The following is an 18,287-nucleotide window of genomic DNA, read 5'->3' as shown; positions in this document are numbered from 1 at the left end:
GGTGGCCATACAGTGTGATAAGAGGCAGGACTGCCGAGTCACTCCCACAGTCCCACACCGATGGCTGCCCCTCTAGTGCATTTAGTGCCAGGACAACAACACTAATGCCTCGGACATATTAGTATTATATTTAATAGCGGTGGGATTTTGTCGATTTTTCAATGGATTGAATTGATAAATCGGTACATTGTGTTCCCTACATACGATCAGAAGGACCTCTTAACCCTTTCACTGCCGCACTACCAAACGGTTAACCCTTTCACTGCCACACTACAGAAGGTTAACCCTTTACAATCACACTACCGATGGTTACCGTCGGTAGTGATTGTAAAGGCTTAACCTTCTGTAGTGTGGCAGTGAAAGGGTTATGGCGACACGGTACCCCTGAAATCGCCTTTAAAAAAAATATTGATATTGCGATTTTGTTATATTTTGCGTCCTTAACATGTCTTATTTCAAACTAGTGGCAATAAAATATCGAAAACGCACAATTAGTTGTTTATTTGACTTCATTTTGTCTGACTGTGTCCATAGATCACAATTACAATACCAAACTTTGAGGTCGTTTTCTCAAACTAGTTTTTATGCATTTGACTTCACACACAAAGTCTTGGAACTCCATTTCCCTAGTACCTAGTACCTACACACGCACACCAAACTTTCCACATTTCTTCCCATCCATATCCTGCTTCTAATTCCAGAAGGGTTTGTTGATATATCATTCATAGCCGGGTTCATAGTACATTTGATACCAAAACAGGGACCATGACGGAAATTGGGACCATGGCGGAAATAAGGGTTTTGCTCTTTCTCATGTTATCCTTTGGATCCTTGTTGTGTGTTTTTAATCCATCAATAAAATAAAATAAAATCAATACTTGGCTGTTAAAAACGGTTCAATACTCCATTTTATTAGTAGAGATTAGGGCTGTCCCCGACTAACGATTTGGATAGTCTACTATGATTGGCCGAAATTAGCCGATAATCGACTATTAGTCGACTATGAAAAAAATAATAATAATTTTATTTAATTTTTATTATTTTTTATTTTTTTTGTATCATTCCATTTGGGCTGTGGGGGGTGCTTAATGTCTGAAGGAGTCGACTGAAGGCTTCTTGTCCTCTGCAAAAGCATGCAATTGGCCCACTGATGGATCCATCTTGATATTTGTCTAGTCTAGTGTGTTCATTAGATGGTGAAATCCTCTTTCTGTGCCTGTTTTCTTAGGCAGTTAGCCTCTGTTATGCGTGCCATTAGCGTTAGCCACGCTTCTAGGCCTCTTTTTCTTTTGGAAAGAATGATACAAAAAAAAATAATAATAATTTGTTATATATTTTTTTTGTATTCGACTGGCAGTCGACTACGGCTCCTTTCGATCGATTATTCGACTAATGGGGGTCAGCCCTAGTAGAGATACTTTTAGAACCATAGCCTGATGCTGTATTTTCCATGAGTTGAGTGGACGCATGACCGTGTGCACGGCACGCTTTGCATAGTGTCAGCTTTTCCACCACCATGGTCCACAGGAATAGTTACTAATGGGGATTCAAATAAATAGACGGCGACCGATGGGGCTGCCCCCTTAGTCGATGAACTGGTCGGTTTGGTCTTAAGCCGCGCGCTGCGGGCTTTTGAAAGTTGGTAGGTGGCGGTTCTGTTCACACAACTTTCTGTCTTGTAATTGGGAGTCTTGGAAGTCGTCCTTGAAGTTTTATGAGCTGTCGTTCTTTCCTTGTCTGGGTCTAATTTATTCCCGTGCCACACCCACTGCCTGGTCTCTGTGTGTCTTTCTCTCTCTCTCTCTCTCTCTCTCTCTCTCTCCCGCTTGCTGCTGTTGGACTCACGGGTCCAGATATTTAGCCTGCTCTGTGTCTCTCGCATCGTGTCTTGGAACAGGTCATGTGTGGTACTCGAGTGTGTGTGTGTGTGTGTATGTGTGTGTTCTCCTGATCAGGATACAGTGGGCAGGGAAAGGGGGCAATAATCGAGTTTTGTGTTTTTTTTTTTTTTTTTTGTTCTCTCAGGATTCAGCAGTTGCTAAGCAACAATCATTGTAGAGTCCAAACAGAATAAGAAATGTGTTGCCTGCCTGGGAGCGGAGGAGGATGAGTGCTGCTACTTGTTGCAGCCTGGCCCGTGTTTCTGTTTTTATTGTTCGTTTTATTTTCTTCTGGGTTGAATTGGATTGAACTCTGTGAGCCCTTATGAGCCTTTTCACTATTTAGCGGGGGGGGGGGTAGCGGATTGGCGGCATCTGATTGGGTAATCACAGGCACACACACACACACACATGCGCACACGCACACTACTACTCGCTATGGAATGGGGGGGGGGGGGGTGCAGGTGTTGGTGAGGAGGGTTATTTGCGCCGCAGGCCTCTCCAGCTATGCGCGCAGTCACCTCTGCAGGCTCAGACACGACGCCGTCGATGCCGGTTTAGTGGGGGAAAAAAACGGTAAGGAATCTCTGCCGTTATCCGTCTGCGGCCCGGGCGGACCGTTGCTCGAGCCGCTCTACCTGCTCGACTGGAAATGCTAATTGGAATGGATGATGCTGCGGTGAGGAGCCTGCGGTGCTGCTGCTGCTGCGGAGACTTGGCACAGCCGACTGGAACAACGGCCTCCTCGGTGGAACGTGGACGTCTGGTAGCGGCAGCCTGACTGGTTACTAGGAGGATACGAGCTGAAGTGTTTGCCGTGCTTTTTTTTTTTTTTTATTATCTTTCTTCCCCTCCTTTTTTTCCCGATTTTTCTCCCATCCCACCCTTCCTGGTTGTTGCGTACTTTCCCCTACTGTTGGTCCGGGAGACCGGAGACTGTCACATGCTTTCCTCCGACGCATGTGCAGCCTGGGGCAGGCCAACCTGGCCGCGCAGGTTCTCACCGGGGAGAGTGTAGCGTGTGGGAGGCCACACTATCTCTCCTCAGTTCCAACCCTCGCTGAGCAGGCGCCCCGACCGAACTGTAGGGGTCGCTGTCCACAACGCCCAGGACCCACCCTTCAGCTTCCCACCCCCTGATGCAGCCAATTGTATCAGTGTGAGAGGCCAGCCAAGCTGATAGCAACGCCGGGAGCTGGATTCGAACAGGCGAATCCAGTGTCTCCCGGTGTTGGTGACGAACGTAATCTCCGTGCGCCACCTGCCCCCCTTCGCGGTGCTTTTTAATGCCTCTCACTTTGGCAAACGTGGCGATCTTATGATGTGTGAAGGATGGTGGAATCGGTGGAATGTAGAGCTGGTTCCCCCCCCCCCCCCCCCGAAGCCTGTTTTTGGGATTCGAAACTTCGCCAGGGTTTTTCCAACGGACGTTCGAACCTTGATGAATGATTTCTCCTAAATAATTTTTCTGGTTCAGTACTGTCGAGTCTTGACTTTTAGGCACACGGATAATAAGTCTGTGGCTAAACGTGGACCGCATTTAGGCGGTGGCAGTGGTCCTCGAGGATGGCGTGCAGCTTCCTCCTCGTCCTCCCCTCTGCCACCACCTCCAGACTGTCCAGGTCCGCTCCCAACACAGAGCTTGCTTTCCTAACCAGTTTGTTTATTTTGTCTGTGTTGGTGTTGCCCCCCCCCCCCCCCCCCAGCATACCACAGCGAAGAAGAGGGCACCACAGACTGGAGGAACATCTGCAGCAGTTTGCTGCGGACATTGAAAGACCTGAGCCCTCTCTGCTCAGTCCCTTCCTGTAGAGGGCCTCAGTGTTGTCCGTCCAGTTTATTGTTATTGTGCGCATATTGCTGCGGTTATTAAGAGTAGTAGTACTTACTTACTGGTCACAGGAGGCTTTATGGTAATCCATTTTGTGAATACATTTGTTTAAACAAACATCTTTGTTGGCCGACGGCTCCTGCTATCTTAACGTTAGCGAGCTAAACATGCATAGCTTAATTAACGTGCATAACATACCTGTGTAACGTTAAGTAACTTGTGTTTACGCTGGGAAAGTTCAGCATCTCTCAATACACTTGGTTTAATCAAAACGTCCATTCGGAAAACATTGTATTATGAAATAAGACACTCGACACTCTCTTTTTTGCATGATCGATTAATTTCCTGATGTATGACGGTGACCCCCCCCCTCATCTCGACTAGACTGTTGTGACCGGTGTTCGCGCATGACTTTCGAATGATTGTAAACACAACATAGTACTATATATATCACATTCTGATATATATTTTTCGTGAGGGGAAAAAAAAAGTTTAGAAATATTAAAATAAATGTCAAAGCGGAGGTTCAAACCCATTAATTAAGATTCGAATGCCAACGTAACTAATGAAGGTCGGAACGTTTGGGCTCAGCCCTAGTGGAATGGTGGTGTAATCGGCATATTTCTCTATAGAACATAGGAGTCTAAACAAAGAGTTTAATTCTAAATTATCCACTATGTGCACTATTATTATTATTACATAATTTCTTGTAAGAATGTACAACTCGTGTATGGAAATCTATTTAGGATGTCACGTATCCTTTTATTTTAAGATTTTTCTTTAGCATTTATTGCTTTTTCATGGTCAGACATGACCGACGGAGGAGGCGAGAATGAACGGGAGAAGAGGCGGGGAAGAGGCAAGAGGTGTGCGAGGCACTATGCGGTGCGCCACGAGGGCGCCCCTGACGTCGCATATCTTAAGAATTTTCTCATACAATATATTATTAGACTCGTAGATTAGTCTTTCTCATATTAAGCTATGAACGTCAAGTAGATATTTTCAAAAAATTTATGCAAATAGCATTTTGGAATTGTCTTCAACCATTCCAGAACTAAATGGATTGAGATATACTGAAGCACTTTTGGTCATATTTAACTGATTGTAAACTTAAAGGGGCAGTTCACCCCAAATAAAAACACATGTTCCCTCTTATCCAGAGATACTGTGTCTGCCGTAAAGAAGTCTGTCGTCACTCCAATACAATGGAGCCGAATGGCACTCAAAGCACCAGAAAAACAACTCCAACAACTCTAATAACTCAATAATCCGCAGACCTTGTTGTGAGCAGGTTCATGTAGGAACTATTTTCCAGCACATATTCATTATTATGCATTGAGAAGTCGGCAGCGTTTCTACCTTGTTCTGTCACATTGATTCGGGGAATAAAAGGAGGCGATGTTCGCCTGCAGGTCGTGGAAAGCCTGCATTACGGGTTTGTGCAGTTGGAGCTCAGGAAGGAATACTCAGACTCTCTGACTCTCTGACTCTCTGACTCTCTGACTCTCTGACTCTCTGAACCTCTGACTCTCTGAACCTCTGACTCTCTGACTCTCTGACTCTCTGACTCTCTGACTCTCTGACTCTCTGACTCTCTGACTCTCTGACTCTCTGACTCTCTGACTCTCTGAACCTCTGAACCTCTGACTCTCTGACTCTCTGACTCTCTGACTCTCTGACTCTCTGACTCTCTGACTCTCTGAACCTCTGACTCTCTGAACCTCTGACTCTCTGACTCTCTGACTCTCTGACTCTCTCTGACTCTCTGACTCTCTGAACCTCTGACTCTCTGAACCTCTGACTCTCTGACTCTCTGACTCTCTGAACCTCTGACTCTCTGACTCTCTGACTCTCTGACTCTCTGAACCTCTGACTCTCTGACTCTCTGAACCTCTGACTCTCTGACTCTCTGACTCTCTGACTCTCTGAACCTCTGACTCTCTGACTCTCTGAACCTCTGACTCTCTGAACCTCTGACTCTCTGACTCTCTGACTCTCTACTCTGAACCTCTGACTCTCTGACTCTCTGACTCTCTGCTCTGAACCTCTGACTCTCTGAAGCTCTGACTCTCTGACTCTCTGACGCTCTGACTCTCTGACTCTCTGACTCTCTGAACCTCTGACTCTCTGACTCTCTGAACCTCTGACTCTCTGACTCTCTGAACCTCTGACTCTCTGACTCTCTGAACCTCTGACTCTCTGACTCTCTGACTCTCTGACTCTCTGACTCTCTGAACCTCTGACTCTGACTCTCTGACTCTCTGACTCTCTGAACCTCTGACTCTGACTCTCTGACTCTCTGACTCTCTGACTCTCTGACTCTCTGACTCTCTGACTCTCTGAACCTCTGACTCTCTGCTCTGAACCTCTGAACCTCTGACTCTCTGACTCTCTGCTCTGACTCTCTGACTCTCTGCTCTGACTCTCTGACTCTCTGACTCTCTGACTCTCTGACTCTCTGACTCTCTGACTCTCTGACTCTCTGACTCTCTGCTCTGACTCTCTGACTCTCTGCTCTGAACCTCTGACTCTCTGCTCTGACTCTCTGCTCTGAACCTCTGACTCTCTGCTCTGACTCTCTGCTCTGAACCTCTGACTCTCTGACTCTCTGACTCTCTGACTCTCTGCTCTGAACCCCTGACTCTCCTAAACACTAGTATGATGATGTGCTTTAACTCTACATTAAAACGGGGGATTATAAATAAATCTGAAAACCCAGATCAGATGGTTTTATTTGCCATAATGCTACAAGTAAAATGGAATTCTTACTCTCAGTTTGCTCCACAGCATAAAGGAATAAAAAGCAACAATTAACAGAATTTTTAAAAGCAGGTATTTATATATATATACAATAAACGGTCTGTGGTATGTGCAATGACAAAAAATACTGAATTTGAAGTATTTGCGCCGATATCGAATCCTTAATACAAAATTCATATTCAAAAATAGAACTTTCTTGTCCAATCCGGGGAGTTTGTCTTTGATCTCACCACCACAGGGGACGATGCAAATAATATATACCACAATAATAATATAATAATGATATACGTTTGTCCAAAAAGGATTAAAAACAAGGAGCATACAGCTTGTTCACCTGCTGGTGAGGCCCGTTAATTTAAAATGCTCCCACCAGCGAACCCTGACCACAGACGCTCGTCAGCTGGACTCATGGCGGCTGTTAACCGAACCCGACTGACTTTTACTGCTCTCTGGGGTCTACTCCCACGTCCCGACCTTTGACCCTATCTACCCTGAACCCCTTAAAAGACTATTGCACCTCACTGGGCAGCTAATGAGCCAGACCAAGGCCGCCTGGTAGAAAACCAGGATCTCGCCGGAGGGTTTAGTTTTTTTTTACTGTCGCTAAACATTGATGGGATGAAGTGAGTGCAGAGACGCCAGTTGGAGGAAGAACGGAGTCGTGTTTCCTAAACGCACCGTCGGGAGTAATTAAAGGTTTTCTGTTGCGGTTGAATAAAAAAATACATTTCGTAATGAGCCCTAAACCATTAACGCACTTATACTGATGCCGGGTCTAGTCGTTCCAGACCTGGTTTGAGAGCCATATCAGAGTCATATCAGTCACATCAGAGCCACATCAGAGTCACATCAGAGCCAGACCGTGAGCCACATCAGAGTCACATCAGAGTCACATCAGAGTCACATCAGAGCCAGACCGTGAGCCACATCAGAGTCACATCAGAGTCACATCAGAGCCAGACCGTGAGCCACATCAGAGTCACATCAGAGTCACATCAGAGCCAGACCGTGAGCCACATCAGAGTCACATCAGAGTCACATCAGAGTCACATCAGAGCCAGACCGTGAGCCATATCAGAGTCACATCAGAGTCACATCAGAGCCAGACCGTGAGCCACATCAGAGTCACATCAGAGTCACATCAGAGTCACATCAGAGTCACATCAGAGCCAGACCGTGAGCCACATCAGAGTCACATCAGAGCCAGACCGTGAGCCATATCAGAGTCATATCAGAGCCAGACCGTGAGCCATATCAGAGTCATATCAGAGCCAGACCGTGAGCCATATCAGAGTCATATCAGAGCCAGACCGTGAGCCATATCAGAGTCATATCAGAGCCAGACCGTGAGCCATATCAGAGTCATATCAGAGCCAGACCGTGAGCCATATCAGAGTCATATCAGAGCCAGACCGTGAGCCATATCAGAGTCATATCAGAGCCAGACCGTGAGCCATATCAGAGTCATATCAGAGCCAGACCGTGAGCCATATCAGAGTCATATCAGAGCCAGACCGTGAGCCATATCAGAGTCATATCAGAGCCAGACCGTGAGCCATATCAGAGTCATATCAGAGCCAGACCGTGAGCCATCGCAGAGTCAGACTTTGGCGGTAAAACTCACTGAACCTGTATAGATGACTGATGATCGGTTAAAGCGGAGGTATGTTTCTTCATATTTAACAAGATCAGATGTGGATAGCGGTGTGGCGGTTGGTGTTAAGTTATACTTTTATTCATCTCCTTGGAGAAGTCCGTCCTCTGCATTTGACCCGTCCTAGCTGTTCAGGAGCAGTGGTTCAGCCCCACAGTGCGGCGCCCGGGGTGGAGAACATGCACACTCTCCTGCTGGGGTTTGAACCCAGGACCTTCTGTGAGGCAACAGTGCTAACCGCCACACCACTGTGCCGTGTATAGTATTGGTTAATGCGGTGTATATTATAGTGTTAATTAAATCAAATAATTTTTTTTTTTTATCTACTTTTTTCTCCCATTTTCAATTTATCTCTCATCCCAATTTCGGATCGTCCAATTCTACCCTCCCCTGTCTCGAACGTTGTTAGGCCATGCCTCCCACAAGCCGGCTGCAATGAGGACGAAGCCTTGCATCACGTGTCCCCTCCGGTATTCGAGGAGGCAGCAGTCGCATCTTTTCACCTGCACAGCGCGATCTCTCAGCGGCGGGGGTCTGTGTTTGGAGGGTACGCCGCCCCCGTCGCTTCCTGATTCTGCTGCGCAGGCGCACCAACCGACCTAACCTGTAGGAGTCGCTGTCCACAACGTCCGATCCCCACCCATCAGCTTCCCACCTAGCCGCCCCAAATAAAATTTATTTGTAAGGCCCGACAACACACGTTAATGTCCCCATGGGCCGAACACGTCTTCTTTAAACGAGTCAAGAAGAAACATCACAATAAGTCAAGAACAAAACAAGGACACCATAAAGGCCAAAAGATTTAAAATAAATGCAAAATAAATGCAACACTCCCAGACGTACCCCACGCGAAGGTAAGGAAAAACTCACTAAAACCTAGCAATAGGAAAAAATGCACCACAGGCAATGTGGAGGAGAGCAACCTTAGAAGGGCCGTTCAAGGGGGGATCTCCCTTCTTAGATGTTGGTGATAGTAGTGTTGCAGACGGACAGTTGGTAAGCATGCACTCATGTGTGTAGTGAAACACAGATAAGTGCATGCGATAGCAACTGAACATTTTGAAAGATTAAAGATAGAGCTGATAGCGGATCTATTTGAGGCAAAGGGGCGGCGCAAAGAGGGTCGCGTCCTCCCGGTCGTCATCACGGGACTTCCAACACTCCGGTCATCACTCCGAGACAGCCGGAGACAGGGAGACAGGGGGCGGCGCAGAGAGGGTGTATATTATAGTGTTAGTTAAGGAGGTGGTTGTATTGTTAATAACTTAGACCCTCTCAGCCTCCCTTAAATCAACCCCTGGTTATGAGCATTTAAGAAGAATGGCTGACCGGCTCTCACTCACTGTTAGCCACTCTGCCCCCAGTGGTGGCTCACAGGCAATGCACTTTGTGTAAGACCAGTTAGCCTTGCATCTATGCCACCGCGTGTCCCGGGCAGATTCATCAGCCAATCTTTCGCATACATAGATTTGTGACGGCACAATATTAGACATCTCCACCACAAATAGATTTCCCAAACTGATAAAATAGCACATGTAAAGTAGGGATGGGCGTGAATACTCGATTCACCGATTAAATTCAGTGGCTTACAGGGAACTCGACTTAAATGTATGGGAAGATACTATCTCTTAGAGCAACATAAATTGTCAGCTACATTAATCAATGGCTAAGGTCTTTTATCATGACTGACTATAAAACATATACCAACATAATAGTTATAAAAAGGATCTGGGTGGCGCAGCGGACTAAGCGCTCGTCGCCAACGCGAGAGACACTGGTATCGAATCCGACTGTCAGCGTTGCCTCCGGCTTGGCCGGCCGTCATACTGGCTCAATTGGCAGAATCAGCGTGAGGGAAGCCGGTGGGTGGTATTCTGGTTGTTGTAAACAGCGACTCCTACAGGTCTCTCAGGGTGCCTGCACAGCGAGGGAGGGAGATGGTGAGGGTAGTGTGACCTCCCACACGTTACACCTCACCAATGAGAGTCCGCGCTGGCAGGTGAAAAGATGCTGCTGGCTGGCTCCTATGTCTCGGAGGAAGCATCTGATAGACTTCCTTACGTTGTATCTCGCCACCTTGTGCTCGTTCATGTTGCCTGTCACGAGCCCAGCGTTGTAGGCTGAGGTGCTCACTTTCAGAGCCTCACGGACGGATTTATCTACCCAGGGCTTTTGGTTTGGGAAAACTCTAATTGTGGTGGAGGGGATTGTTTCTTCCTCCAGAGTACCAACAAAGTCCAGCACTGTTTCACATTTATATTTATTTATATAATCTGTGTTCTCACGGAACACGCTCCAGTCTGTGCACTCGAGTGCCTCTCGCAGCGCTTTCAGCCTAAACGTCCTAATTTCAGCTCCCTTGAACATAAACAAGTATTGCATACATTTTTTTTTATGATTTCTTTTTTAGCAGGGCAGCTAGGTGGCGCAGTGGGCAAGGTGCTCGCCACCAACGCAGGAGATGCTGGGTTCGAGCCCAGCTCTCGGCGTTGCTACCAGCTTGGCTGGTCTTTCATACTAATACAATTGGCAGTATTAGGGGGTGGGAAGCTGGTGGGTGGGGATCGGACGTTGTGGACAGCGACTCCTACAGGTCGGTTGGTGCGCCTGCGCAGTAGAATCAGGAAGCGACGAGGGCGGCGTGTCCCTCCCACGCAGACCCTCGCCGCTGAGAGATCACGCCGTGCAGGTGAAAAGATGCGACGGCTGCCTCCTCGAGTACCGGAGGGGACACGTGATGCAAGGCTTCGTCCACATTGCAGCCGGCTTGTGGGAGGCATGGCCTAACAACGTTCGAGACAGGGGAGGGTAGAATTGGACAATGCGAAATTGGGGACGGGAGAAAAATAAATAAAAAATGGGGAGAAAAAGTAGATTAAAAAAAAAAATCTTTTTTAGCGTTTATCGCTTTTTACTACTGGGCAGTCCAGTAGAGAGAGAGAGAGAGAGAGAGGCGGAGGAACGGGAGACAGAGTGGGGGGGGGAAGACATTCAGCAAATAACGACTGGTCCGGGAATCGAACCGGACCGCGACTCAGCGCGGAATGTAAAATATTTTATAACTTTTTAATTAATTATAAAAAAATGTAATAAACTTTAACCCAGCTGCCTCTTCACTGTTCTGGCCACTACATTCTGCAACAAAAAAAATTTACAATCTGAAATTAGGAGTAAAGGCTTTCAATAACAAACCGTGAGCCATAATTAACTATTCAAATAAATATTAGCAGGTGCGTTGGCCATTAAATGAGTTTCCTGCAGGGCACAGTCTTGCCCTCCTGGTGGCTGGTAACATCTTCAATCACCGCTGCAGTTTCTGCGGACGTCATGTTGTCGTCCCACACGAGCTTCAGAAAAGAAGATAATAATAATAATAATAATATAATAATAATGCAGGACCTCTTTAGAGAGACGTCTTTATTCGGCATGCAACGACATGGGACATGCAATGGGCGGCACACGCACAGGAATACACACACACACATCTCAGGGTCGCTGATGCGATTGAGCTCTGCGCTTAACCCATCCTGTCCCCCCCCCCCCCCCCCCCCCCAATCCAAGTGCTCCTGCCCGTCTTCGCCAGGGAGGGGGGAAAACCCTTGCAAGCACACGGGGGGAGAACATGCAAACTCCACACAGAAAGGCCTGGGGGATACCCCACCTGGGTACCTGGCATCGTGGAAACCTGCTCCCCCAAGCAGGAATCGAACCCTGGACCTTCTTGCTGTGAGGCGACAGTGTTAACCACTACACCACCATGCTGTAAAAAAGATGATTTAGTGCGAAAAGAACATGGTTACCTAGCCGCTGTTTATCCCGGTTTACATCGTCTTAAGTCTCTGGCGAAGGAAATGATAGAAGAAAACAAAACAATGGATGTGGATTTATCCATCCTGTCACAGAGACATCTCAGCCTGGCACGTGTCCTCTGCTGCTTGTGGGGAACCAGGTGTGCCCACAAGCAGGAGATGAGGGTATATGTGGACCATCATGCCCCAGGAGATGAGGGTATATGTGGACCATCATGCCCCAGGAGATGAGGGTACATGTGGACCATGATGCCCCAGGAGATGAGGGTACATGTGGACCATCATGCCCCAGGAGATGAGGGTACATGTGGACCATCATGCCCCAGGAGATGAGGGTATATGTGGACCATCATGCCCCAGGAGATGAGGGTACATGTGGACCATCATGCCCCAGGAGATGAGGGTACATGTGGACCATCATGCCCCAGGAGATGAGGGTATATGTGGACCATCATGGGGGGTGGGGGGGGATCCTGCTCCTTCTGGATCCCATCAAACCTCAGGTTCTGCCGCCGTACTGATGCTTTCAGAACATTTATCCTTTAGTCGTCAATTTCCTCCAGTTTTGGATCCAGTCTGCGAGACCGTGTGCCATATCCTCTGAGGTCATGATGGGTCATCTGAGGTCATCCGAGGTCATGATGGGTCATCCGAGGTCATGATGGGTCATCTGAGGTCATGATGGATCATGTGAGGTCATGATGGATCTTCCTCTGAGGTCATGATGGATCCTCTGAGGTCATGATGGATCCTCTGAGGTCATGATGGATCTTCCTCTGAGGTCATGATGGGTCATCTGAGGTCATGATGGATCTTCCTCTGAGGTCATGGTGGATCTTCCTCTGAGGTCATGGTGGATCTTCCTCTGAGGTCATGGTGGATCTTTACCGTCTCCTCTCTAATTTCCTGGCACACACAACTCATGATGAGAGATTTTGTTGTAATTATCTTCTCCACTACTCTACTCCACTACTTCGTCCACTACTCTTGTTGCCTGGTGTGTTTTTGTTTGTTTTTCTACAAATTAGTTTATTTGCTTTTTCCTTTTTAATTGATGAACTTTATAAAAATGTTATAAAATAAACACCCTTGGGTGTAGACGGGTCATGTTGTAGCTATGCCACGCTTTAAAGATAGGAGTGTGTCACCTTGTTTGTAGAGCTATATCTATATTCTATATTATAGCTATGGGGACAATACTATGGTCATTTGACAGTGACTTTGTTCCGTCCAAGATGCAAAAAAGAGAATTCTTCCATGCATACATTCGCGCGTTATCCCGTGGTGAATATAAGTATAAGTTCAGAGTGGTCTGGGGTAATTCCCGAAAGGCTGAGTTATAGCCTTATATGTGAATTCGACTATAAGCGTTAGCGTTTCTTGCCTGGACACGCTACTATTCCCAATCAAATGTATATAATGGGTATTATGTTTCATCATGAATGCATGAAAGGGGGGGGGGGGTAGTTTCTGATTCTTTGATTGCCAGTAACGGCATTCGTATTGAACACAAACACGCTGATCAGCTGGATCGGTATAAAAACATTGCACGATCAAGCTTGAATTGACGTCAGATAGTCCTTACCTGTGATCGGGAGTATTCCAAAAATAATATTCCTATTGTTTGATCGCCATCTGGTCCACGACATAACCCACCCAACATATGGATCGGGGGCATTTGATGCGCTTCAATGCAATCGGAAGAACCGCTCGACTCGCCCGACCCAGAAAACTGCGCCCGGAGACATTTGAGTGTAACACAGGGTCTGGAACAGGGTTTACTGCACTCTTGATACTGCCACCTGGGAGGATCTGGCCGGTACTGCACCCTCAGGGTCGCAGTATGCCGTCTAACGGCAACATACGGGTCCCTGACATTGAATAGAATATTAAAATCGAAAAAAGATCAAATAGCGTATATATACGTGGTTGGCGCTCAACGGTTGTCGGCCAAACACGTATATATAAACGTTGTTGGCGGGGAATGAGTTATGTTCTGGCAACATATTTTGGCTAAATATGCCTAGTTTTATAAATGTGTATTGATAACATAGTGCTGTAAATTTTCGAATAAATATGCATCAAGTTCAAAAACGTGTGCTTTTATTTTGATATTCCTTAATTCCACGTTGAAATTACGCGATACATTAACACTTTGAGTGCCAGTGACGAGAAATCTCGTTATTTAATCGTTATTGCTTTTATTAGCGATATCTATTCATTTTTCATCAATCTAGCCTCACGTTATCATTGGGACTGTCTATGAGCTCGAACAGGGAAAATACCGCCCCTTATCGTCTCCCAGATGGTAATGCACCCATTGGATTGGACTGCATGAGAAAAGAAAACTCCGGATTCCACATTTTACTTCTCAGGCATGTAACCGGAGACTAGTGGATTCATTGTGGACACTCGGAGCAGCGTGGATTATGTGTTTCGAGTACCTAACGTTGGATCAATAAACGCGATCGATATTTGGAATGGCGATCAGGAATTGGAATAATCTTTTTGCAGAACATCTGATGTGAGGTAAGGAATCTATGTTACCAGTCTTGGGGTAATCCGATGTATTTTTCACATATCTCAACGTGTGTGCGTGTATGACGTTAGCGCTGACCAGGAAATAGATAATCGATTTTTCAGCCTGCTTCTCTAGTGTGCAAAAGTACACATATACTATCGATAATCTAGCGTTTATTTGAAAACGATTCATAAATCAGCCGGAAAATTACGTGTTGTGTGTATTCCAAGAGCTATTATCACGGAATCTTTTTTCCCCCCTAGAAATTTACAAAAACTATAAAACGGAAATGTACAGATGAAAAAACAATCCGTTTCGTACATGTTGACTGCAAGCAAGTCATTGATAAGCGACGGGCGTATTAGACACATAGCCATAATATAGAATTAGCTCCGCGAAAATCATGAAATATCAGAAATTCGGTCCAAAAAGGCTGGCATTCAAGCGATAAATAGTTTGTGTTTGTTTTTATTAACACTTTGAGCGCCACTCACGGCTAATCTCGGGTTTAGGATTGTGACGTTGAAAGCCACGTCACGGCTTTTCTCTGGATTTTTTTTTATTTATAATTTTTTTAGCGATCTGAAATCATATTGCATCACGCGAGCCTACCGTTGGAGATCCAGGGGCCGCCGGTGATCAGATGTGAAAAAAGCGCCCCCTATCGTCTCCCAGATGGTAAATCACCCTTTTGGAATGGACTCAATGAAAATTGATGGGGAAAAAAAATATTCCAGTCCACATTTTCCAGTCCACTGATGCAGCCGGAGTTACCAGAGTTCATTCTGGAGCCTCTGAGCCGCGGCGATCATGGGTTATACTGTACACACGTTGGATCAATATACTTATCGATTTTTTCGAATGGTGATCAGGAATTGGAATATACCGTTTGGATACCATCTGATGTCGGGTAAGGAATCTATGTTATCAGTGTTAGGATAATCGGACTCGTTTTCATGGAGATATAAGCGTTTCCACTATATGTGATATGGCTGTTTCACTGTAAAAGCCATGAGGAAATAATAGCATCGATTATCAGCGCACGGCACAAGCGTGCGTGCGCACACATAATACACTATCGACCATCTAGCGTTTATTTGAAAACTATTCATAAATAGACCGACAAATGATAACGTTCTGGAATATTCCAGTAAAAGGCGATTATCATGGAATGTGTTGTTTTTTCTTCGAAACCGAGTGGTTTTCAAAATGCTATAAAAAGGAAATGAAGCGATAAAAACACAATCTGCTTTGCCAATGTTGACTGGAAAATGATTCTTTGATAAGCGATGGGCAGATTAGACACATAGCATAATTTAAAACATAGATTAGGCGATATTAACGTTACATGGGCCGTGGACCGTGGCATCAACGGGGTAAAAAGGAAAACACGGCCTGGCACTGAAAGTGTTAAGGATCCCCATTAGCTGGTGCCATGGCTCCCAGCTAGTCTTCCTGGGGTCCACAAATAGTGCGCCCCCTGCTGGCACTCAATGTGTTATGGGGTCGCCAAAACCTCTTTCTTTCAATGCTTTTTTTTTTTAATAACTTTTGAGATTTTTTTTTTTATTTCTCTCTTGCTAGAACAGCAAGCTGGGATGCTGTTGCAGCTAATTCCCCCCCTACTGTGTGTCTGTGTGGAGGGAGGGGGGCAAGATGACGAGTCGACAAGGCCGACAACAAGTGCATCTGCAATATCCATGAAAAACCACGTGAAAGAAGAACAGGAACAGACAACAATGAGTTAGTTTGCGTAAGGTCTCCTTTTCTGAGGGGCTGTTTGCTAGACAATCGGAGCCTGTTTAATGGTGGGGGGGGGGGGCTACTGCTGCCTCAGTGTGCTGCTCTTTGCATGATGAGTCAGAGATGCTGGAAGTTTATTCCATTCAGGTGCAGCCGTTTGTATAGAGAAGTTATTTTTGCACGTTGAGCTCTTGAATCTAAACGGGATACGCATCTGTTGTTGAGCCGCCTCTCATTACGTGGCTGTGATTTGTCTCTGAAGCAATTAAAGTAGGTGGAAGAAATTATGAACAGTCTTCTGAGTTGAGTCCCAACTTGATTTTATATGATTCATTATTTCTCCACCCTCTTTCTCTCTCTCTCTCTCTCTCCCTCCCACCTTTCTTCTCTTCCTCCTGCCTTCTCTCTCCCTCTCTCCTTCGCTATCTCTCTCTCCCTCTCTTACACTCTCTCCCTCCCTTCTCGCTTTCTCTCCTCTCCCTCCCTCCTTCTCTATCTCTCTCTCCCTCCTTCTCTTCCTGCCCCTAACTCTCTCCCTCCTCTCTCTCTCCTTCTCTTCCTGCCCATCTCTCTATCTCTCTCCTTCTCTTCCTCACTCTTTCTCTCTCTCTCTCCTTCCTCTCCATCTCTCTCTCTCCCCCCCCCCTCTCTCCTTCTCTTCCTGCCTCTCTTTCTCCTCCTTCTCTCCTTCTCTTTCTCTCTCTCTCTCCTCTTCTCTCCCTCCTCTCTCTCCCCCCTCTCCCTCTCCTCTCTCTCCCCCCTCTCCTCTCTCTCCCTCTCCCTCTCCTCTCCTCTCTCTCCCCCCCTCTCCCAGGTGTTTATCTCAGTGAACTGTCTGAGTACAGACTTCTCGTCTCAGAAGGGGGTGAAGGGAACCCCCCTGATGATCCAGATGGACACCTACAGCGACAGCAGGCGCAGTACCAGACCCGTCCACCGGGCCTTCTGCCAGATCAAAGTGTTCTGCGACAAGGTGAGGAGAGGATGGGCCGCATGATGTACAAAACATTAGGAACATATTCCGAGTGTCGCGTTACACTTTTCCACAGTGCATGTCTCGAGGCTTGGAAAGTGATCGAAGTGCATTGAATTGGTCAAATCAATAACTGATGTCATCACTTATTCACCTGAAAAAACCCTCAGCTCGGAACTAGGCAGAATCTGCACCTGGCTCGCTGATAACAAACTATCATTACACCTGGGTAAAACAGAGTCCATTCTCTTCGGATCAAATAACAAACTTGGCAAGACCGACTGCTTCTCAGTTACAGTGGGTGACGATATTGCCACAAGGAAAGATGAAATTACATACCTGGGTTCCATCCTAGAGGCAGTTCTTTCCTGTGACAAAATGGCATCCAATGTAATAAAAAAGTCAACCAACGAACTAGATTATTTTTTTTTTAACTTTTTCTCCTTATTTTCTATTTTTCTCCCATCCCAATTCGTGATTCCAATTCATCCCTCCCCTGTCTTGAACGTTGCTAGACTATGCCTCCCACTGGTCGGCTGTAGTGAGGATAGAAGCCTTGCATCACGTGTCCCCTCCGGTACACGATGAGGCAGCCTGTCTCATCTTTTCACCAGACAGCTTGAACTCTCAGTGGCGAGGAGTAACGCGTGGGAGGCTCACGCTGCCCCCGCTACTTCCTGTTTCTGCTGTACAGGCGTCACCCAACCGACCTGTACGAGTCACTGTCCACAACGTCCAATCCCCACCCACCGGCTTTCCCACCCTCTAACACTGCCAATTCTGTTAGTATGACGACCGGCCAAGCCGGTAGCAACGCCGAGAGCTGGGCTCGATACCAGTATCTCCTGCGTTAGTGGCGAGCGCCTTGCCCACCGCGCCACTCAGCCGCCAACAAACTACATTCTTGTACCGGATCTCCTCTCTGGTAAACAAGAATACCCTGAAGACTCTAGCAGGAGCACTCATTCAAGGGTACTACGACTATGCTTGCACCTCATGGTACCAAAGCACCTCAAAGGCGCTAAAAACTAAATGACAAACATCACAAAACAAACTGGTCAGACTACTGCTTGACCTTACTCCTAGAACCCACCTCACCCCTGCCCTCTTTGACAA

General features: G+C 46.6%; 1 protein-coding gene across 2 annotated transcripts in view; it reads left to right on the top strand.

Annotated features, from left to right (window-relative positions):
• Positions 1-18,287, top strand: part of LOC311246305 (grainyhead-like protein 2 homolog) — a 54,684-nt gene that overhangs the window by 16,597 nt on the left and 19,800 nt on the right. For both annotated transcript variants that reach the window (XM_084336454.1, XM_084336455.1), the window contains one exon: positions 17,013-17,171. In XM_084336454.1, the coding sequence (XP_084192580.1) occupies positions 17,013-17,171 (159 nt within the window). The remainder of the gene's footprint in view (positions 1-17,012; positions 17,172-18,287) is intronic.

This window comes from Notolepis coatsorum (genome assembly GCF_963971535.1).
Source record: "Notolepis coatsorum genome assembly, chromosome: 19".
Lineage (NCBI taxonomy): Eukaryota > Metazoa > Chordata > Actinopteri > Aulopiformes > Paralepididae > Notolepis > Notolepis coatsorum.
This window is presented reverse-complemented; position numbering and strand designations above follow the sequence as displayed.